The sequence below is a fragment of the Tenrec ecaudatus genome, chromosome 14 (genome assembly GCF_050624435.1).
Source record: "Tenrec ecaudatus isolate mTenEca1 chromosome 14, mTenEca1.hap1, whole genome shotgun sequence".
NCBI classification, from domain to species: domain Eukaryota; kingdom Metazoa; phylum Chordata; class Mammalia; order Afrosoricida; family Tenrecidae; genus Tenrec; species Tenrec ecaudatus.
Window position 1 is genome coordinate 120137001 of NC_134543.1, and position 22840 is coordinate 120159840.

The 22840-nt window shown below is 41.1% G+C and overlaps 1 protein-coding gene across 3 annotated transcripts in view; it reads left to right on the forward strand.

The window, feature by feature from the left end:
- Positions 1-11933, forward strand: part of MINDY2 (MINDY lysine 48 deubiquitinase 2) — a 77492-nt gene extending 65559 nt beyond the window's left edge. The window contains exons 7-9 of one of the 3 annotated variants that reach the window (XM_075531817.1): positions 6061-6234; positions 8879-9073; positions 10302-11933. In XM_075531817.1, coding sequence (XP_075387932.1) covers positions 6061-6234; positions 8879-9073; positions 10302-10430 — 498 coding nt within the window. In that variant the 3' untranslated portion in view covers positions 10431-11933. Of the gene's footprint in view, positions 1-6060; positions 6235-8878; positions 9074-9872; positions 10021-10301 lie in introns of those variants that run through there. The other 2 variants (XM_075531818.1, XM_075531820.1) reach the window with 2 other exon arrangements.
- Positions 11934-22840: the final 10907 nt, after the last annotated feature.

Consider the following 22840-nt stretch of genomic DNA (forward strand, 5'->3'; position numbering starts at 1 on the left):
GTTTGTACATATGTTGCCATCATTACATTCTAGAGGTTCCACTTCTATTCTTAAAATGTAGGGGGCAAAAAAAGTTTTCAGTGCGTTTTTTTAAAAAAATAAGGTCTTTTTCCCAAAATGGGTAACCCTGCTGGTTGAAGACACACCGGTGGCATACTTCCCAGCATCACAGCAACATCCAAGCAACTGCAATATGACAAATTGACAGACAAGCTGTGGACTCCTTGTAGGCAACAACTTCAGTCTGAATTCTAACTCCAAACTCTGAACTTCCTCTCTGGGTAGATAAGAAAACTCTTTGTGGGTGAGGTCGGGCCTATCGAATATGTATAAAGTTAGTTTTTCAATTTATGAAATATCTGAGAGATCTTCTTACAACTGTCTATAAAATTTACAGTCTTAAAAACCCTATGTATGATTGCTCTCCTTAGAAATGAACTTGACAATAATGAGTTTGATTTAGTTTTGATTACCTCATTTTATAAGATAAGAAACTCAGGTCCCAAGAAGTCAATTCAAGAGGAATTCAAGCTGGTTACAAAAAATTTATTCAGGCATGTTATATTTCATTTATTATTTTTTATTCTATTATATCATGTTATTATTTACAATCCTTTGGAGGCTAGAATCACTCAATTATTTCTATTAAATTTGACAAATAGCTATAATAAGAAAGATCATTTGAAGTGTAGGATTCTATGGAATCATCTAAAGAAGTACTAATACCAGAGTGACAGTGAGGTCAATACTTTCCATGTGATGGGTCCCAAGCACTTAGTATGACACTGAATATATAGCAGGCATTCAGATATTTGGTGAATTGGAACGCATCTAATGGAAAAGAACGACTGGGTGCAGGATAAGCCTGAACTCAGTTCTTGTATGGAACAGTATCTTTAAACATTATGTCAATATTCTTCTTAAGTCCCAAATCCATTTTCATGGTTGCCACAAGGATTATGCCTTAGACCAGAAATGCAGAGAGCCTTGCCATCAGAGATGAGTGTAAGGTCAATTAGGGCACACACAGTCACGTTAAATAGGACACTTTATCATTTGGTCTCCCTTTTCTTCTATTTTAAATTTATTCCAGTTTTTGATATTTTATGCTTTCTTTTCTATTGAGATTTTGTTAAGTTTTTTATTTGTTCTTATTTTTGTTTTGTATGCTATTTCTGTATATGAAACCCAGGGTAGGTAAATCTATAGGGACAGTAACTGGATTAACAAGTACCTAGGGAAATGGCAGGGAAAATTAAAAGAAAACAAAGTCACTACCCTCAGGTCAGTGCCAACTCATAGCGATGCTATAAGGGCAGGGTAGAACTGCCCTTGTTTCTGAGGCTGTAACTCTTTACGGGAGCCCTGAGGGGCAGGTGGTTTTGATCTGTAGACCTTGAAGACTTATAACCTTGTAACCCAACTTATAACCAGTATGCCACCAGGCTCCTAAGGAAGAAGAGGTTGGGGAGAAATAACTAACAAGCATGAATACAAGAAAGAAGAAAATGGTCTAAAATTGATTGTGGTGATGATTAGGCAACTGTTCTTAATATGAACTCTTGTATGCTTGTAAATTATATGTCAATAAAAAGCAATTAATGTGTTTTTCTTTATAAATACCTTTCATGCAACTGGTAATTTCAGTGGTCATGTAAATTAATCAGTATCTAATGTACACACCAACTACTAAAGCTAATGGTGAAGAAATTGAAGCGTTCTACCAACTTCTTCACTCTGAAATTGATCAAACATGCAGTCAAGATACATTGATAATTATTGTCAATTGGAATGTAAAAATGGGACACAAAAGTATAGGATTGGTAGTTGAACAATATGACTGGATGGTATTAGAAATACAGCTGAGATTGTGTTATGGAATTTTGCAAAATAAATTGCTTGATTGGGGGGGAGGGGTGAAATAAGGAGCTGATACCAAGGGCTCAAGTAGAAAGAACATGTTTTGAGAATGATGATGGCAACAAATGTACAAATGTGCTTGACACAATGGATGGATGGATGGTGATAAGAGTTGTACAAAACCCAATAAAATGATTTTTAATTACTTGATCACTGCAAATACTTTTTTCAACTACAAATAGCAGCTCTCAACAGATGAAATACATAGAAATCAGAATGACTGTATTTGTGGGAAGAGTTGATAAAGAAGCTGGATACTAACAGACAAAACAAAGCCAGCAGCCAGTGGTGGGACAGGTCATATACAAGTTCAGGTTGAAGTTGAAGACTATTTCAGTAAGTCCAAAGGGCCCAAATACAATGTTAAGTATACCCCATCTGAATTTATAAACCATCTCAAGAACAGATTGTATATATTGAACAGGAACCGTGAAAGGCCAGACCAGTTATGAGATGACAGAGAGCATAGAGGAAAAAACCAAATGGTCATCAAAAAGACAAAAAGGGGATGAGGAGACTAAAGTGAATGTTAGAAGAGACTGAACCTTGCTCTGAATATAGAGTAGCTAAAGCAAAAGAAAGAAATGATGAAGTAAGCAAGTTGAACAGAAAATTTCAAAAGAGTTCAAGAAGACAGGGTTAAGCATTATAATGTCATGTGCAGAGACCCGGGATTAGAAAATAAAAGGGGGAGAACATGCTCAGCACATCTCAAGCTTAAAGGAGGAAAAGATTCAAGTCTTGGGTTGCAATACTGAAGGATTCTGTGGGCAAAATATTGAACCTTGCAGGAAGCAGCAAAAGAAGATGCAAAGAATATACAATCACTAAGAGTCACTATACCAAAAAGCACTAGGCAACATTCAGCCATTTTCAGAGGAAGCATATGAACAAGAACTCATGGTGCTGAAGGAAGAAGTCCAAGTTACACTGAAAGCATTAGCCAAAAAAAAAAAAAAAAACCCTCCTGGAATTGATGAAATACCAATTGAAATGTTTCAACAAGCTGATGAAACTCTGGAAGCAATCACTTGTCTATGCCAAGAAACGTGGAAGACAGCTACTTGGCCAATTGACTGGAAGAAATTAATATCTGTACTCATTCCAAAGAAAGGTGATCCAACCAAATATAGAAATTATTGAACAGTATCACTAATATCACATGGAAGTAAAATTTTGCTAAAGATAATTTAAAAATGGCTCAGCAGTACATTGACAGGTGCAGCATGTCAGGTCAGTTTCAGAAGAGGATGCACAACAAGGGGTAGCATTGCTGAGTCCGATGGGGCGTGGCTGATAACACGGAATACTAGCGAGATGTGTACTTGTGTTACATTGACTGTGCAAAGGCATAGATCATAACAAACAGTGCATAACATGGCTAAGAGTGTGAAGTCCAGAACAGTGGCTCATGCCCACAAAGACCAAGAGGCAATCCTTCAAACGGAACAAGGGGATCGTATTAGTCTGGGTATTTTAGAGAAACAAATCCACAGAAACTCATGTATAAGAGAGAGTTTTATATAAAGGTTAAGTGCACATCAAGAAAACATCCCAACCCAGTGTTACCCAAACGCACAGGTTCAACATTAGCCCAAATGTCTGACACCAATCCACAAAGTCTTCCATCTCACAAAACGCACACAATGACGTCGACTACAGGAGGAAAGCCGAATCAGTGAATGTGTAAGCATCTCAGCGCTGGGAGAGGTCTCCGCACGGCTGCTCCAGCACCCAGTGCTGCATTGGGGTAGGTCCACATAGCTCCTCTTGCAGGAAGTGAGCCTTGCCAGCTGAAGCAGGGAACTGACTAAGGCAGCTGAACCTAGGTCCGACCATCACAAAACAAGAGACCCGAGAACTCAAAAGGTGAGGCTCACCGAGCCATTTATCTCTCTGCCCTTCAATTAACTCCACATAATGTTTATCAGTCAGATTGGCACATTAAACTTTAACTAACTCGGGGATACTACATGGTTTAAAAGCAGGAAAGGTAGGTGTCAGAGTGTATCCTTTTGCCATACTTACTCAATCTATATGTTGAGCAAATAACCTGAGAGCAAAGAACAGTGGATCAGGATTGGTGGAAGGCATATAAACAACCTATGATGTGTTGATGATACAACTTTGCCCACAGGGAGGAGAACTTGAAACCTTTGCTGAGGAAAACTGACTGTAGCCTTGGTATGGATTAACTCAATGTAAGGAAAATCAAAACCCTCCCAGTGGGACCAATTGACAGTATCATCATAAGAGAAAAAATAATGAACCGATAATCTACACTCATGGAAGCATCTGTCACTAAATCAAATGACATAATTCACTGAAAGGGGCAAATCTGCTGCAAAAGACCTCTTTAAAGTGTTAAAGAGCCAAGCTGTCCGGTGTGCCTAGACAAATCCATGGTGTTTTCTTTTTCTTTTAATCATTTTATTGTGGGCTGGTATAACTCTTATCACAATCCACCCATCCATCCTTTGTGTCAAGCACATTTGTCTATTTGTTGCCATCATCATTCTCAAAACATTTGCTTTCTACTTGAGCCCTTGGCATCAGCTTCATATTTTCCTCCTCCCTCCCCACTCCCCCCTCCAAAGCATGGCATTTTCATTGGCTTCATAAGTATGTGAGAACTGGACAATGAATAAGGAAGGCTGGAGAAGGATTGTTGCATTTGAATTATAGTATTGAAGAATATTAACACTATTATTATATGACATTTATATTAATGTATAACACAATACTAACACATGGATTGCAAGAAGAACATTCAAGTCTGTCTTGGAAGAAGTACAGCCAGATGCTCCTTAGAAGAAAAAATGGAGAGACTTTTATCTCACATGCTTTGCGCATAACATCCGGAGAGACTGTTTCCTAGAAAAGGCCATCGTGCGGGTCAAGTGGAAGGCCAGCTGAAAAGAGGAAGACCCTCAGGGAGTTAGGTTGACACAGTGGCTGGAACAATGGGTTTCAAGTGTGTCCACCGGGTCAGGATGAAGTGGAATGGTCTCAATGGCAACTAAAAACAGCAACTGCTAAGTGGCAGTAGACAGCCAAAAAGACATGTGTGTCATAAAGAGCTGTGTCCCACAATGCTAGACAAAAAGTAAATGTTCAGAAATAATAACTTGGCTTTTAAAACCTGAGAATTTACTCAATGATTTCACCACCAAGACCAACTCCAAACCCACTGCTGTCCAGTCAAGTGCAAAACATGCACCACTGTCTAGTGTTTCCCAGGCGGTAAGTCTTCAGAAGAGCAGGCAGGCTCATTTTCCTTCTGAGGAGTGACTGGTAGGTTTGAGCCTCTAACCTTTGGGGTGGCAGTCCAGTGCTTACCCGACCGTGCTAATCTTTATTATCAAGAGCAGTTGTGGAAAATATGAAGAATGTGAGGAATATGATTCTAGAATAATAGTAAGCACTATATTAACCAGGTGGGACTCTTAAGCAAGTCAAAGAAAATCACATTTTCTGTAAATCTAAATAAAAAATGGGTTATAAACCTTAAATAGTAAACTGAAACAAAGTTTATATGTGGTTGGAGTTAGAACTGATGCTTATGAAAACTTCGAGCTTAGTGTGCTAAGTTCTGTCTTGGGCTCTCATGCATTTTACAGTAGGTCCCGAGATAGAGATTCAAAGCTATATGCTGGGATATGAAAAGGGAAACATGATTGTGGTACAGCAAAGGGGCTGGAATAGAAATAGTTATGAATGAGTAGTGCACGAGGACAGAGAACGAGGAGCTACTAGTGCCCAGAAAGGAAAACTGAATAGGCATCCGATTAGTCCTATAAGGCTAATTTATAAACCATCAACAGGCAATGTGGTCTCACTTATTGTCACTGTGTCCTATTCATGACCACCATCTATTTTTTAGGAACTTGTATAATAACTTTCTGTTTTGTGAAGTGATGTCACAAAGACGCCAAAGCTGTTTATATTTTATGTTATGACTGTTGGCCAGTCAAGAATTCTTCGTCCTTGTTATGGTTTCGTGTGCCAGTTATAAACTATATTCAAAACCAGGTGGAGATCATTCAGTCAGTAAGTACAATAACCAGCTGGGCTACTTACATATTGTACTGAAGAGGATCGATCTCTTAACCTTTTTTTCCTTTGTCGTTCCTTACGAAGGGTCAGCTGTATTTGTTGGTGACAGACCAAGGGTTTCTTACGGAAGACAGCGTCGTTTGGGAGAGCCTTCACAATGTGGACGGTGACGGGAATTTCTGTGACTCCGCATTTCACCTGAGGCCTCCTTCCCATCCGGAGACCGTCTATAGAGGGCAGCAAGACCAGATCGACCAGGTGAGAGCTCTGTTCCCTTGACACTGTTTAAGATGATCATTCCTTGCAGGTCCGCGTTCCGTTACACAAAGCAGTTGACTTAAAGACTTATTTATTAGTATTCCTGTGAAATTTCTCTTCATTTTCACCTACACGGTCCACCTGCTGGTATAGGTAAGAGGTTATTGTGTGTGTGTATTAATTGTACACTTTGGCTCAAAAGGCCACATCGTATTAAATTGCAAGGGAGGAAGGCGTTTCCATTGTATTCTAGTTATAGTAGCAAAGTTGGGCGATGAGTTAAACATGGAAGGGCTACCCTACCTTCTGTAAAGGCTTCTGTGTGGAAAATGAAAGGCCTTGGTGGCGCTGTGGAGTAAGCATTGGGCTGCTAACCTCAAGGTTGGTAGTTCAAACTTAGCAGTTGCTCTGAGGGAAGAAATGTGAAGTTGCGTGCTCCTGTGAAGATGTACAGTCTCGGAAACCCCACACAGGGTTGCCGTGTATTGGAATTGACTCGATGGCGATGGGTTTTGTTTGCTGGGTGCGCAGAGTAGACAGGAAGGGCACAGAGAGAAGTAGAGACCAGTGCTGCAAGCAAGAGGCAGGGGTAGCTTAGCCTTGGTAGGAGAGATAAGCGATGAGGACACATTTGAGATACGCTTGGACGAGTCAGAAAAAGCCAAGGGAGTCAAATGTGGCACGTGCCGTGTGAAGAGTGGGGCGCTGTAAGCATTCGAATCCAGAGTAAGCAGGAGCAGATACAGCAGAAGCTGTGCTAGTCAGTAGACTTTCCATTTAAGCAGAAACAGATGAGATGTTTGCCGACTACATGAGAGCAGGCTTGGACCTACAAGCGAGTATCCTACTAGAGTTGACAGTGATGTGAATTCCACATCAGACAAGAATATGATTGCCCAACAGTTGGCAAATGTTTGACTGATAATAACAGTTACTTAGAGACTATATTCATCTATCTAATATAAATTATCAAGGGTTCATGAGGAAGGGGGGAGCGGGGAGGGAGGGGAAAAATGAGGAGCTGATGCCAGAGGCTTGGGTGGAGAGCAAATGTTTTGAGAATGATGAGGGCAATGAATGTACAAATGTGCTCTACACAATTGATGTATGCATGGACTGTGATAAGAGTTGTATGAGCCCCAATAAGATGATTTAAAATAATAGTAATAACACTATTAGCACAGGTACAGACCATTAAAAGAAAAAGAAGAAGAAAAAGTTGTATTCCTCACAGCATAACTAGATACTGGGAATCCAAAGATAATTCATTCGAGCTTTTCTTCAAAGATTCTGCAGTCAGTGTAGCAGGGGCAGCAGACATTTTACTTAATATTATAAAAATAGTGTATATATTAAGTTCTATATTGATACGGTAAACAGCATTATGTGAGTACACAGAATACTGGATGTGCAAACAGATGCTGATCTTTCGTGACCTTCCTTTGTAAAAAGAGGCCTGCATACCACATACTCAGTTTCTATCATGTAAGATATCACTATCTGTAAAGACGATCAGAGCAAAGAGAAAGAAAGCCAAAGGAGTGAACTGTCACAATAGTACAGTTTTAAAATGTTGGGGCGGGGTGCGGTGGGTGGAAACCTGGTCCCATCAAGTTGATTCTAACCCGTGGCAATGCCCCATAGGGTTTTCTTGGCTGTAGTCTTCATGGAAGCAGATCACCAGGCCTTTGTTCCACAGTGCCACTGAGTTGGTACGAACTGCCAACTTTTAGGTTAGTAGTTAAGTGTGCATGGTTTTCCCCATCCAGGGACGTTTGGGAGGAGGACCAAACTAAACTTGCTGGCTTTGAGAGACTGCTGACACAGAGTGACCCCGTAGGACGGGTAGAACTGCCCCTGTGAGTTTATGAGACTGTACCTCTTCACAAGAATAGAAAGCCGTACCTTTCTCTCTCAATGCGGCTGCTGGTTTCGAATTGCTGACCTCCAGTTAGCAGCCCAATGTATAACCACTATGCCACCAGGTCCTCTGTGGGAGGAGGAGAGGGGTGCCTAACTCACTGATTATATGATTACTATGTGGCTTTAAAAAATAATGTTTTGGAAACATTTCCAAATAGGGAAAGTCTTATGTGTTTTGTTGTGTTGGAATTTTTTTTTTCCCTAATAGGATGTAAGACAAATGGGAAAGGATAAAGATGATAAAGCAGTTGTTTTAAAGGGCGGAGGGAACATGTTTGAACACATATGTCAATGAAGGAAAATGCTAGTAGATCTGTACGAAAATATTGCCAGTGATTATCTCTTTGGAATATTATAGTGATTGGTTTTAATGTTCTCATTTACACTTTCTGAATTTTATACAGTGGACTGGGCTTCTTCTGCCAGCAGGAATTCTGTTTTTACTTTCATGAAATGGCACTTGTACTCAGTTCAGAAAGAATTGCAAATGAGTTCCAGAAGTATTTAGAGCAATGACATCACTAAAATAAACTTATAGCTGAAAAACATTGATAGCTCCCCCAAAGAATTAGAAAACGAACTTTCATTTTTACATTAAGCCTCTGGTGTGTTGTAAAAAAAAAACAAACCTCCTCTTAGCGTCAAAGACACAACTTCTCGTGTGACTCTTTAGTTCTCCGGAGGCGCTCCTGGCTGATGGGGTTCTGATTTAATATCTTAGGATTATCTGATGGCTTTATCGCTGCAACAAGAACAGCAGAGCCAAGGCATCAATTGGGAGCAGATCCCAGAAGGCATCAGTGACCTGGAACTAGCCAAGCAGCTCCAAGAGGAGGAGGACAGAAGGGCTTCTCAATATTACCAGGAACAGGAGCAGGCAGCCGCAGCCGCTGCTGCTGCTTCTACACAGGCCCAGGTAAACCTAGTGTCCAATTTTTAAACACCACGATCCCATTAGCAATAACGACATTTCTGTTCAAATAAAATTTGAATTAGGCGTTGGCTCTCCAGTTACGTTACACTTAGCGCACCCATAGTGTTTATGACGTGGCCCTAAATTTTTTATGCTTCTAATAAGCTTCTTTAATTCTAAATCTTACTGGCTTGTCGTTCACATATCATGCCATTCAGTAGTTTGATCATATCAAGCAGAGTTGTAGAATTACTCTAGTCAGTGAAATTATTTCTGCTGACATTCTGATGAGAAGATACTTAAGCTTTATTTTTTACGTATTAAAAGAAAATAAGCGCAATCCGTTCTGTCAGCTAGAGGGGCAGTCTTACTGTGGTCACACACGGGGAGCCCGGCGTGTAGATTTGCGCATCCTGCCTGTCTTCCCAGTTGCAGTTCCTCAGGGAGAGTTCTCTGCTGTCTCTCTCCCGTCGGTGCAATAAAGGCTCCGTCGGGCGAGGAACAGGTCCCCGCAGCACCTAAGCCCTAGTCTGCATGCACTGGGGGTGGAAGGGTCGCTCGCTCGCGCCCTCTGCTTTGCCGTTCCGCGGTGACACCTTCAGCACTAACTGTGTGTGGAGGCCTCAACAAGCCCGTGGGGACTCCATGATCTGTTCATTCCATTTTCCTGTGAACTTTGGGAGTACTGAGTGAACTTTTTGTCCATGTTAAATCTCGCTTCCTGAAATGGTACATGTATTTCACCCTTTTATCTTTAACCGTGCCGTGTTCGAACCATTCCTTCTGCTAACTGGACACACAGAAAGCAACATGCCCTTCAAGGTCTGATGAAACTTTCAATGTGGACATCCCCATTCGACTGTGCGCAGAATTTCTGTTCCTAGCTCCAAAATTACCTACCTGAAGCTTTATTTTAATAAAACCTTGAAGACTATCACAGTTTACAAAAACGTGTCAGTGCCTGTAGCATTTTCTAAGCGTTAACAATTTAAGAGATATTGATGTTATATCTGAGCCGTATGATATTAATATTCCTAATATTCATTTCGCTGTGCTTGGGCGGAAGCTCCATTCAGTCAGAGCGGCTGTGCTCTGTAAATCCTGAACGACAGAGTGCGTGTGACGTAACGCACCTCTAGTGGTTGCTTCGGCTCGCGCTGCTTGTCTTTCTACTTAACCGTGCCGACGCCCCAGGAGCGCTGGAGCAACTTCTCGGGTATTTCTCTTAAAGCAGGGCCAGCCAGCACACGCTTCTCCGTCCAGTGGGAGACAGTCTGGGACGACAGAACGTAAACGAAAGGAGCCTCGGGAGAAGGAGAAGGAGAAGGAGAAGGAGAAGGATAGCTGTGTCGTTTTGTAACAAGTGTTGGATTCCGCTGGGGACACTGGTCTGTCCTGGGACACAAACCACAGGAAGAAACCCGATTAATACCGTCTGTGCCTGATTTCCCAATGGCTTTTGTCTGTGTTTTTCTGGGGGAAGGTTGCTACTTAGTTACAATCAGACTTTTCCAAGTCACACGGTCCACTCTTTAGAAGCTGGAACTCCATGTTACAAGTTGGAAACGCGGTGTGTCGTCAATTCACGAAAAATACTGCACTTGTAGGCAAGTAAGCGAATCGCAGAGCGTTTCGTGCCCTAGTGACCTCCATAGCTCCTTATCAGTTTAGTAAGCTCTGTTGTCTTCCGTTCTGAAAACCACTGGAGGTAGCCGGTTTTGTCCGGGTCCTTTCTGATACCTAAATAGTAGCACAATCGTTTTTTAGCTTACTTTCACAATGTTAAATTATGATCTAATCCACAAGAAACCAGGGGCTTCCCTAGGCATTTAACAAGGTGACGCTATAAAACAAGTGGACGAGTGCCGCCCTTGGGCAGCTTTGCCTTTCTTTAGGAATTCTTTAGGAATGTACATTTTCCGTAGTACCTTGAGAATTGATAGTGGAAGTTGGATTTAATGTAGCTAGGAAAATAAGACTTTAGCATTTCTTTTCCAAAAGCAAAAAGTTACATAAGGCTAATCCTCATATGTTAACAAAATCAGATATTAACAACTGTACAGTGTTGTGAAATGCTGAGGAATGGTAAAGTCTGTACTGTGAATAACTGGACTGTGGTTACTCTCGTTTGGCGTTATGGGAAGTGACAGTCGGGGGGAGCCACAGTGGATGCTAGGCTTTGTAAATATGGGGAAACTAGAAAACCAGATAATCCAGTGGCTGCCTTTTTCTAGAACTAACTACTTTGAATCTTAAATTTTAAATCATGTTTATTTGCTAAAAAATTAAGTATCCTTATTAAAGCCAACTAAAAAGCACATTTCTAAAAGGAAGTTGGACTGAAGCGCTGAGTTTAATGAAAAGGCATTAATAAACATGTTTGAGAGTAAGATAAGAATTTGGATGAATTAATGTCAAAGCAATCAGATTTTTTAATGTGTGAGAACCAAATAATTCTATAACATCTTGTAGGCTTTATAGAATTCAGAAAGAATATTTATTGAACTTTATTATGAAGATACACATATTTTCCTGTATTTCTAGATATAGTTTAAAAAACAATCCTTAGTAGTCTTTTTGATATACTTTATATTTAAAAGTTTGCTTTAGCCAATTTTTAAAAGACTATTCTGCAAGTAGTATGCTTTATATTCTAAGCTCTGGTAGGATTCATTTACTTAAGAGCCTCGTCATTTGACTGAGCATCCACTTGGGGAAGGTCTTTTGTGGCCTGAGATGACAGTAGACTAGCAGACACTGTGGTCTAGATTGTTGAAGCTATATCCTAACTCTCTCCATGATTCATGACCAGTTATAGGTTGAGTCTGTGTGTGTGTATATATATATATATATATATATGTATGTATAAAATAAAGTCTTATTTATAGAAGGAATTATTCTATGGGAGAAATCCAGGGTCAATCTATCATGTCCAATGTTGTATATCTGTTTATGTTACGTAATTTGTTGTTATTTCCTATGTTGGCATGGTAAATCATCAAAGAACTGATTTGAGGTATAAATCCTTGAAACAAACGATTTGCTCTGTCTCTTAATAGCAACGCAAAATCTGTGTACACTGGGGAAGTAATCAGAGTGCTGCAGATTTCCCCGTTGCTCCAGATGGACGGGAGTCAAAGGGTCCCTCTTGTTACAGGCTAACGGTGGCAGGGGAGCGCAGAGCTCCGGGTTGGCTGCTCTAGAGCAGAAAGTGATGACAGCGCATTTATTAATAAGGAAGCACAGATCATAAACTCAGAAAAATTTAAAGTATATTTGAAGCATATTTTTCCATACTTATATACTTAACTATTTATTGCCCTTGAAAAATTTATGTTGAGGCTATTCTTTTGTTAATAGCTGCTATCATAATTTGTTCCAAAGATAATTACTGCCATTCCGCATTCCCTCTGGAAGGAAAACAAGCAAACAAGCAAACAAAAACCTCACTTACAACCAGCAGTGCTGCTATCAGACAAGTGGATTTCAATGTACACTTCCATGAAAAAGTGGAAAATGTATTTGTTATTCAGTCTTTTTCTAGATACTCTTTCCAAGTCAGACTTTCTTACATTCCTGCAATTCAGTTTGATATACCAAGGGTAATAAATTTTAAAATGTTCACTTTGATTACTGTGGGACAACAATTAAATGTTCGATTCTATTAAAACCAACTTTTCCAGAGATACTGATTTCCCATTCTTGAGGGTTATAACACACTTAGGATGAATGTGTCTTTATTTTCTTGTATTCTGTTCAAGGTCACAAATGATGTATGGAGACGTTTCATTGCTGGTGGGAGTGTCATGAGCTTTGCTCGTGCTATCTAGGAGTCTGTCCTTCACAGTATTTTGTAATACTTACAAATCATCACATGGATGTTGCTAGCAGAAGTTAGAAATTAAACATTTAAATTTTTTAATATTTGTAGCCTAGATTTTAGGCATATTTGCATTAACCAAATTACCATTGAATTGGCAAAAGAGGCAGATGAGTGTGTGGGTGTGGTCGCTGTACTTTTACTTCCCAAGCTTATCTGTAAGGTCAGTCCTGGTTAACTGTGTAAAAATTCTCTTCATGTCTCATCCCATTACAGTGACAATGCTGTGATTTAAAGTAGGTTGTCAACACTTTAAAATACTGTGTGTGTGGCAAGTTTCTTGGCTTTCATTAGATTATCAAAAGGATCTAAGAATCTTTCATATTTGAGAAGCACCATTTTAAGAATACACACCATCAGTTTGAGGCAACTAAACTGTAATTGGCTGCTTTCTATCATATGACGGGGCTACAAACGTTCATAGAAAAATTCCATTATCTTTTCATTCCATTTTTTCCATGAATCTTTTGAAGTCCCTTCATAAGCCAGTCAGGTGTGTTTACATAAAGCAGTGGTTCTCAACCTGCCTCATGCCGCGACCCTTTCATACAGTTCCTCATGTGGTGGTGACGCCCAACCATAAAATTATTTTCATTGCTACTTCATGACTGTCATTTTGCTACTGTTATTAATCAGGAGACTCCTGTGAAAGAATCGTTTTACCCCCAAAGGGGTCGCAACCCACAGGTTGAGAACCGCTGACGTAAAATAACTTCCTCCATGTTTTAAGGTGTCTGTTTAGAAAGCATTGAATGGACCACAGATTTAAGTTTAAGATTAGGCTATTTCTCTTAATTATCGTTACACATTTCCAGTATTTGACTACTTAGTACATAGACTAACATTTTTGGAATTCTCTCTCATACTTCTTAATCTGAGTTTAAGAAAGCATGTTTATGTCAGAGATTAGCTCACTGGACTAAACATTACCCATTTCTGTCACAAAGCCTCGTATTTTTCAGTAAACCATAAACTCAGTTTATTAGCAGACAAAAGATCTTAGCGGAAAACTAGAAGCCAAATAAATATTTAAGGAGAAAATTGTGTCAATATTGACTTTTGAAACGATGTTTGTGAAACTGCGGTAGAGAAAGGGCAAGGTAAAATTTGCCCTTAACATGATTGAGAAAAGAAAAGCTTTATTCTGCCCCTGTTGCTATAAAGCACATGAAAGCGTTCGGGCTTCCCCCATCATGCAGCAGTGAGGCGTACAATGTAAAATACCATAAAAAACCTACAGGTTTAAGAAGATAAGATGGAGGCACTAAAAATAGACTGCAGTATATTTTAAAGAGCCGAACATGTAGAATTGTGAATCGCTTCATTGTTAAAAGCCTGAGTTTCTATCTTGCCTTAGGCAAGCTTCCTGTGCCTCCATACTTTGCTCTTTAAATACGTACACATCCTCTTTTTTTAGTACTTTTTAGTCACAAATATTATTTAAATAATCACAGATATTCACATGCTTTATTCTTCAATGTGTACACTTTTCCCCCAAAACACTTTTTTTGTTTTGTTCTTTTTTTTACAAATGCTGTTGCCATTTGTAAAACGACCTTATTTTTTAATGTGGCACAGTTTTGTCCCAAAATGCATTTTACGGTAATGTTTGTGTCCTGTAGACTATCAGATCAAAATCAAAGGTGCTTAAGGAACATAGAGCACTTACCTGCCCCCCAGCTCCCAACATCATTCGCAGACCCACATACGTAGACCCCTCCTGTCTTTTCCTCCATGGGGTAAAATTACAGTAATATCAGGTTACTAATACATGTATGTAAACCTTCTGCATGTCGTTTTTAGGGCTGACTCGTTTGGGTTTTGTGGTATTAGGCGTTGTATGATAATGTGCACTTAAATTCCTTTTAGAAAATGATTGAAAAATAGTAAAAGAACTCATTAGAATCAGAGCGCTCTTAGCTTCTCGGATCCTCTCATGTCTGGTTACACATGTCCAATTTCCAGAACCGTTGTGAAGACATTCAGAACCAAGGTTATTTTTCTCAGGTGACACTTTTAAGAAAAACTTAAAAGGTTAAGTTGAGGTTTCCTGAGCAAAACAAATAGCAAAATAGAGATAATGGAGTCTGAGGAACCAATTGCAGGACTCGGATAAGTTTTATTTTGCCGATCTGAATTTTAACTCGTACATATCTCGAACATAACCGTGGTGTTTCTGCTCTTAGGAAGTAGAGTTTAATAAATTGTGGTAGGCATATATATTTTTACATGAAGGGTTCTAGTTTCTAAATTCACTTTTCTGATCTCAAGCAAATTATACTCGAAAAACAGGGTAAAAGTCTTCAACTATAGCCTCAAGCTCTGCTTTTTCCTGTTGTCCTGAGGAGATTGACATTCCTCTGCCCAGCAGCGGTGATGTTTTACGGTCCGGTGTCCTACTCTCTCCTAGCAAGGGGTTGAAATACTGTGGCACAAACATAACTCCCAAGCTTTGGGCTACATTATATTTGGGGGAAAACGTGCATTATCTTTATACAATGAGTCTACTTTATGTGCTATTAATCTAAGAATTCTCCAAACCACTCAAGGATTTGTCACCACGAATGTTTAAAACGTGCTGTCCATCCTGACTGGCAGGGTCTGCCTTGAGAGACAAGGTGTCTCTCGTAGAGTTGAGGGTGCACAAGACAAAATTCTTTGGAAGTGATCTGGTTCCTTTGGCCTGGAAGCTATTTTTCCAGCTTTAAATAAAAAAGGAAACTCAAATGCCCATTTAATTTCCCAAATGAGAGGCCTGTTCAATTAGGCATTGTGCCTGAAATACCCTATAAAGCAGTTCTAACTAATAGGATGTGTTTTAATACTAAGTTTGGTACTGACTCTGTGAAGATCTCTCCTATGTCTCAATCTTGTCCCTGTGTATGTATGTTTTTTTTTAACACTTTAGTTATATGACAACCAGTTTTTTTCAGGGTGCATAGGATATTTTAGCCTTACAGGTTTTTAAAGCTGAGGTTTTGAAGTCTCGAACGGCTTGTGCATCAATCGAGAACACCCTGTTTATCATTGTAGAGTAGTGGAAGAGAAGACGAGTGGGCGGGGGCCACCCAGCATGTAGAAACAGGAGATACTCGTACTTGCAGAGACTCCAGGGGTGCCTTGGAAGCCCTCTCCTAAGGCCAGTGCATGTGAGGATCTGTTCTGGTATTGTGCAGAATATTGGGATTGTGGCATGCAGGGGCATAATGACTGCCGAGACATCATCTTGAACTCCAGCCAGAAGAGAGACCGGTTCTCCTCTTGCGCTCACCTCCCAGGCCGACCCTGGCCATGGAGCTGCTCCCATGGATCTCTGTGTGTCAGCTCAGGATTGGCCGGCCAAGGGAGACAGAGGTCTCAGCGAATTTTAAGGTTGTGCACGAGGGCCTATTCTTTCTCCTTTCCTTTGCCATCTTAACACCCTTGCTGTTTCTACAAATAATTCCTGTTTTGTTTTCGGACCAGCTTGAGTTCCAACTAATTTAAGAAGAACAGCAGCCCAAGAGATTACCAGGAAAGAGCAATGAAATACATTCTTTAAAGAAAGACACGGGCATCCACCTGCTAGGGTCTAACTAAAGCTCTGAGAAAGCAGTGTATTGTTTTAAAGGCCACGACGCTAAAACCACTTCACTTTTTAAACGTGTCAGGTTTCAGAAGTTTCACTTTTGGAGGAAAGTCCTAAAAAGGACATATTGAACATAGCTTGCAAAGTACAGACTATTTCTTACCAAAATTTTCAGTATTATTTAACATTTAATTTCATGTTTGTTATTGTACCACAGAGGGATAGTGTCGTTGTTGGATTCACATGTTGGAATTTTTTGTTAATATACTTAAAACTGTAACCAGTGATAACATCCTTAGTATTTTTTATTATAGATTATATTTTATTTCAATAAACTTTCATATTTAGACCAAACAGTATTTCTGCTACATATGTTTATCTTATTAAGTTACTTCTACAAACACAAGAATGGGGATATGAGGAATTGACGTAGTAGTTCACATTTATCTCAATTAACTCTTGGAATACGTAGCTGTCTTAATTAACGTTCTCTGTTTTTCCTCTCTGGGTTCTAATCTCATTGCCATGGCTACACAAACCTCACAGACAAAATCCATGCATAGAGGGCTTATTAAGGAAGTTAATAAGTTGTAATGCCAGGGACAAATGCTCGGGGTTGAGTTGTTTATCAGGACTTGTTATAAAATTCTGTCGAGTCCGCTAATAAAGGCCCATAGGGCATGCCCCTCTGCTATAGGCCTCCACCGGAAAGACTCAGTTCAAGCTCCAGGAGTCGCCAAACCCAACTTCTTGAATCAAGTGCCCTGAAGCACCCCACTCCAGTAATCCTCGTCCCGAAGGCACTCAGCTCTGCCATAAACCTGCCTCCTACAAAAAACAGTGGCCCATACCTGCTGTGAGGGTTGAGAAGTTCATCATGCTGGTCCATACTCTGGCTCCTGGTGTTGCTGCGGCTGCTCTGAGGGTGAACCTGTCTTGGATCCAGGTCCACGAAGCAGCGGTCTTGGCCCGACGAGAGCTCCACTCCTGGCTCCTGCTGGAACGGAGATTCCCTCCTGCTCCTCAGATGGCCTATCGTACAGGCAGCTGGATGGCACTCCCGGGAATCTGTTTATACTTACAGCAGAATCCTATCATTGTCTTCCGCCCCAACAGACCCCTGTAGGGAAAAGTCGTTTGGGAGGAGTTTGGCTAAAAGAGCCACATGAAATAATTTTCTGCCCCTGCAACCAACTCTTGAGAAAGACACACACACACACACACACGCACACGCACACGCAGTGAATAAAGAAATAATTGCCTAAGCTGGTGTCCTGATGGTGTGTGGTGGGTTAAATGTTCAGCTGATAACTGAAAAGTTAACCATTAAGACTGCCTAGCTGCTCTGCTGGGAGGCAGATGAGATGATTTGCTTTCATAGATTTACAGCCTGGGAAACCCTGTAGCTGAGTTCTACTCTATAGGGGCTGCTAGAAGTTGGGATGGCCTTAATAGTAGTGGGTTTTGAATTTTTTTTCCTACCCATCGGAGAGTGAATGGTCCAATCCCAGCAGTACAAGACTTATATCTGACACTTGTAGCCTCTTGAAGAACAAAGTTAAAATTGAAGTAGGCACCTATTTATACTTGTTGGAGCTGAGGCTTGCAGGCAAACAGCCCAGCCCCTGAATTTACTCACAAATAGATGTGGAAGAATAAGACCAGACGAGTTCAAATTCTGATTGTGGGCTTGTTAAGTCACACGTTTCAGATCCTGCGTAGATCTTCAAAAGGAGGCTGCTTCGCCTTTTTTGTACAATCTGCCCTTAAGAAATCCACAAATTCTAGTGGATCCCAACCCAAAGTCACCCTCTAGGGCAGAGTAGGCCCATCCCATAGGGTTTCAGAAGCTGAATCATCGTGGGAGCAGACTGCCTCATCTAGCTCCTATGGAGTTGCAGCTGGGTTTGAACTACCAACCTTTCAGTAGCCCTTGCTTGGCCCACTATGCAATGTAGGGTTTGAGCAAATTAATTCTTCAAAGCCTGTTTCCTCATCTCTAAAATCCAAGTAATATTTCCTCCTCCTTAGGAGTGTTGTATAAGTTAAAAGATACTGTATGTGAAGTGTCCTAAACATAAAAGCACCCCCAGATTTTTAACAGTTAATAACAGACTGGGGACATTCGTCTCCCCCCACCAAGACAGGAACTTTAAATAGGAAGACACTTTGATTCGGACAGTAGAAAGCACCTTCCACTTTGTCGGTAATCTCCAGTGGGAATGCTCCTAACAACAGGAGTGATTGAGACGGAGCTGGATTCAGAGAAGCTCCGGGTGAAAACGTGGAATGGACATGGAATGCAAGCATACCGACCACATTGCCACAAGTCGACACCCACTCCTGGCAGCTCCACGTGTGTCAGAGGAGGTCGCCGGGGTTTCCAGGAGCTGTTTTCTCAGTTTACCAGGCCTTTCTGCTGAGATATCTCTGTCAGTGGTTTACAACTTTCCTCATGCTGCGACCCTTTCATACAGTTCCTCATGTGGCGACCCCCTCAACCATAACATTATTTTCATGGATACTTCACAACTGTCATTGTGCTACTGTTATGAATCGGGCGATCCCAAAGGGGGTCGCGACCCCCAGGTTGAGAACCGCTGCTCTAGGTGGACTCAAACGGCCAGCCTTTCGGTCAGCAGCCGAGGGTGTTAAGCATTTATACCACCCAGGGCCTAGATGTGCTAAGCACACGTTGCATAGTCAATTGTGGCATGCTCTTTTCCTGTGTCTGTAAGGGGACAGACCAGGAGAAGCAATCTGGAAACACGTACACGTAGGCACACCAACACCAGAAAGCCCAGTGCTTACAGGGTTCTCACTCTGCAGTGATGAGAATGTTCCAAACTGGATGGTGGTAATGATTTCACACCTCAGCGAGTTTATTAAAATCCACTGGCCATATACTTCCCCTGAGTGATTTGTATCCGATGTGAGTATACAATAGAATGGTGTTCTAAAAATCACCCCACACCCTGTTTTTACTTGCTTTATTTAATCGTATTCAGGCATCACAAAAACACCTTGAAGCATGGTGAACATCAGTTTCCCCTCTACTTGAGTGGAGAGTTTCGGACTGCGAGAGTCAAAAAAAAAAAAAAAAGGAGAGCAAGTTGATTGCAGAGCCCACTGGCAGGCCCTTCGAGGCCGTTGGTCAGCAAGTGTTTGCAGGAGTGTGAGTACCTGTTCTAGCGGACACGTCCATCATTGTTCACTCCAGTATGACGCAGTGACCATCGCTAAAGGCAGTATGACAGCCCCGCATTCTAGACCGTTCCACTGACTGAGGGTCCATGGAAGCCAGTGCTGTCAGGAAATCACACTGCCTCCTACCCCGCGGCTGCCACAGGATGAGTCAGGTGGCTTCCACGAAGGACTGAGCTCGATCCAGTTGAGAAGTTCCGCTTGGTTTACAATGTTCTGAGAAATTTAAGCTGGAAAGACACGTTTTCTCAGGCTGACAGGTGTCTTCAAATCTTTTTTTTTAATCATTTTATTGGGGGCTTTTACAATTCTTATCACAATCCATCCATCCATCCATTGGGTCAAGCACATTTGTACATTTGTTGCCATCATCATTCTCAAAACATTTGCTTTCTACGTGCCTTCAAATCTTGACCGCACCTTCTCTGGGTTTCCTAAAAATCTTAAAAGAATGTTAGCAAATCCAATCTGATGTAACAGAAAAAAGGATACGCTGTAACCAAGTGGAATTTCCCTTGCTATGCACAGTTGGTTTAACGTTTTCCTATCAGTGTGGTTTGCCATTGTTAATAGAATTAAGGCTAAAAAGAGATGCAGATACCCATTTGTAATAATAATAAACTCTCTGCAAACTAGAAACAGAGGAAAAATCTACAATTAGCATCATCTTGCACAGTGAAAAACTGAATGCTTTCCCCCTAAAACTGGGACCGGGTCCAGGGCTCGATTCTCAGCACGCCTATCCAGTGTTCCGTTGGAGCCAGGGCACGAGGCCTGAGAACCCGGGGCAGACTTACATTTAGAGGGCCAGTTTCGGTTTGCCAATGCAGCTATTGCAAATACAAGTGAAGGGCCTGCACAAAGAGAAACGCTTCTCTCACCGTTTAGGAAGCTAGAAGCCTGAATGGAGGGCCCCGGGTGCTCTGGAAGGTTGGGCTTTCTCTGTGTGTGCAGGTCTTCCTAGGCTGACTCCACATGTCTCATGTAAGACAAACAGCAGTGTGAGCCACACCGGAGGAAACCCCCCTTCCCTGGGAGCAGGCTGTGACCAGAGCACCCTCATGGGAGATGAGTCCATCTATTGTATGGCCCAGCCCAAGGGTCCACATATTTTAAGGGGGTCACACTTCAATCCGTGACAATAAGCTGTCATAGTGCCTGTATTTCCAGAAGATCTGATTACCAGCATAGAAAATCCTGAGGAATCTGCAACAAAGTTACTTGGATCAACCAGTAAATTTAGCAAGGTCACAAGAAACATTGTGACTAATGTTTGGTCAATATACAACATCCTTTTTATTTTAAATGAGGTGTTCATACAACACGTATCATAGTCCATACATACATCAATTGTGTGAAGCACATTTGTACATTCATTGCCCTCATCATTCTCAAAACATTTGCTCTCCACTTAAACCCCTGGCATCAGCTCCTTACTTTTTCCCCTCCCTCCCTGCTCACCTCTCCCTCATGAGCCCTTGATAATTTATAAATTATTATGTTGTCACATCCCGCCCTGTCCGACATCTCCCTTCACCCACTTTTCTGTTCTGTCTCCCAGGGAGGAGGGCACACGCAGATCCTTGTAATCAGTTCCTCCTTTCCACCATCATCCCCTACCCTCCCAGAATATACAACATTCAAATAAATTTCTTTGTACCAGCAAGGAAGAATTTAAAATTTTTAACACCACTTACAGTAACATAAAAACATACAAAATACTTAGGGATAAATATAAGAAAATATGTTAATGCCTTTGCACTGAAAGCTATAGCACATCATTGAGAGATGTTTTAAAGAAGACCTACATAAATGGAGTGATACACTAAATATGGATTGAAAGACAGTACTATTTGTTAACATGTCAAATGTGTCAATCAAGTCAAGATCATTTTATTCAAAGTCCCAGCAGACGTTTTGGTAGAAATTGTCACATTGGTTTTAAATTTTACATAAAAGGTTTTGAAAAAAGAAAAAATAAAGTTGAAGGAGTTACATGATCTGATTTTAAGATTTAATATAAAAGTAATCAAGACATTGTGGTATTGGTCAAAGATCTATATAGTTAATAAAGCAGAACAAAGTCTGGAAATATATATATAATTTCTTTAAGGTGCTATGGTAATTTAAAAAATCTCTGGGTGGCTCAGATGGCACTACTGCGTAAGCATTGAACTGCTAATCAGGTTGGCAATTCAAAGCCCCTAGTTGCTTTGCGGGAAAAAGACGAGGCTGTCTGCTCCTGTAGAGATTCATAGCCTCAGAAGCTGAGTTATACTTGTTTAATATGACTCTGCCATAGTCCCTTATATGATATATAATAATTCTGAACTCCACACGCTTGTGGCTGTGGTTCTGTTTTGGGGGGTATTATTTGCTAACCCACTGGAATGGGATGAGATTGAATTCTGACCTTCGTGGAGGCTGTGAGTTGGCCACACCCTTGTTTAATGGTCCTTGTAGATTTTATTACTTACAATGGAGGTAAGAAATCATATGCTACAGCTAGGGGAGAAAAACCTGCCTCTGCAGTGGCCTAGGCAAAGCCTGGCTGATTAAGATTAGTCGGAGGTCAATACCTACTCGAAAAAACCATCTTACCAGAGGGCCCCGGGTCATGTGTGCATAAATACCATACTGGTCAGGAGGGGAGAAGACATGACTACATTTGGGTGAAATTTGATTGCACCATGTAACTCCTACCAAACGTCCTTGTATGGGTCTGGTCGGAAGGTGGAGTAAGATACTGAGGGATTTGCCTGCAAGTAACTGAACAAGATTACCTGCAGTGCCATCCTGCTGGGTATAAAATGAACCCTCTGGGATGCAGGGGGTGGGGTGATCTCATCACCAGGGAAAGGCGGGAGTGGACTGTGTTCTCTGGCTCCGGCACCTGGCTCACCCCTGCCTGATCTTTGGACTGTGGACTGAAATACATGAGACATTTCCTTGAGCTTTTGTGAGTTCTGTGGGACACTGTAGCTATTCTCAGAACCCCGAGACATGAGAGAATATACTCGAGGGGGGACTTGGGGAAAGATAAAACAGAAGATCATCTTGCATGAGTTGGGTGTGGGGGACTTTTTCAGTTTCCAACTCCTTGGGACTAGTTTGGTAT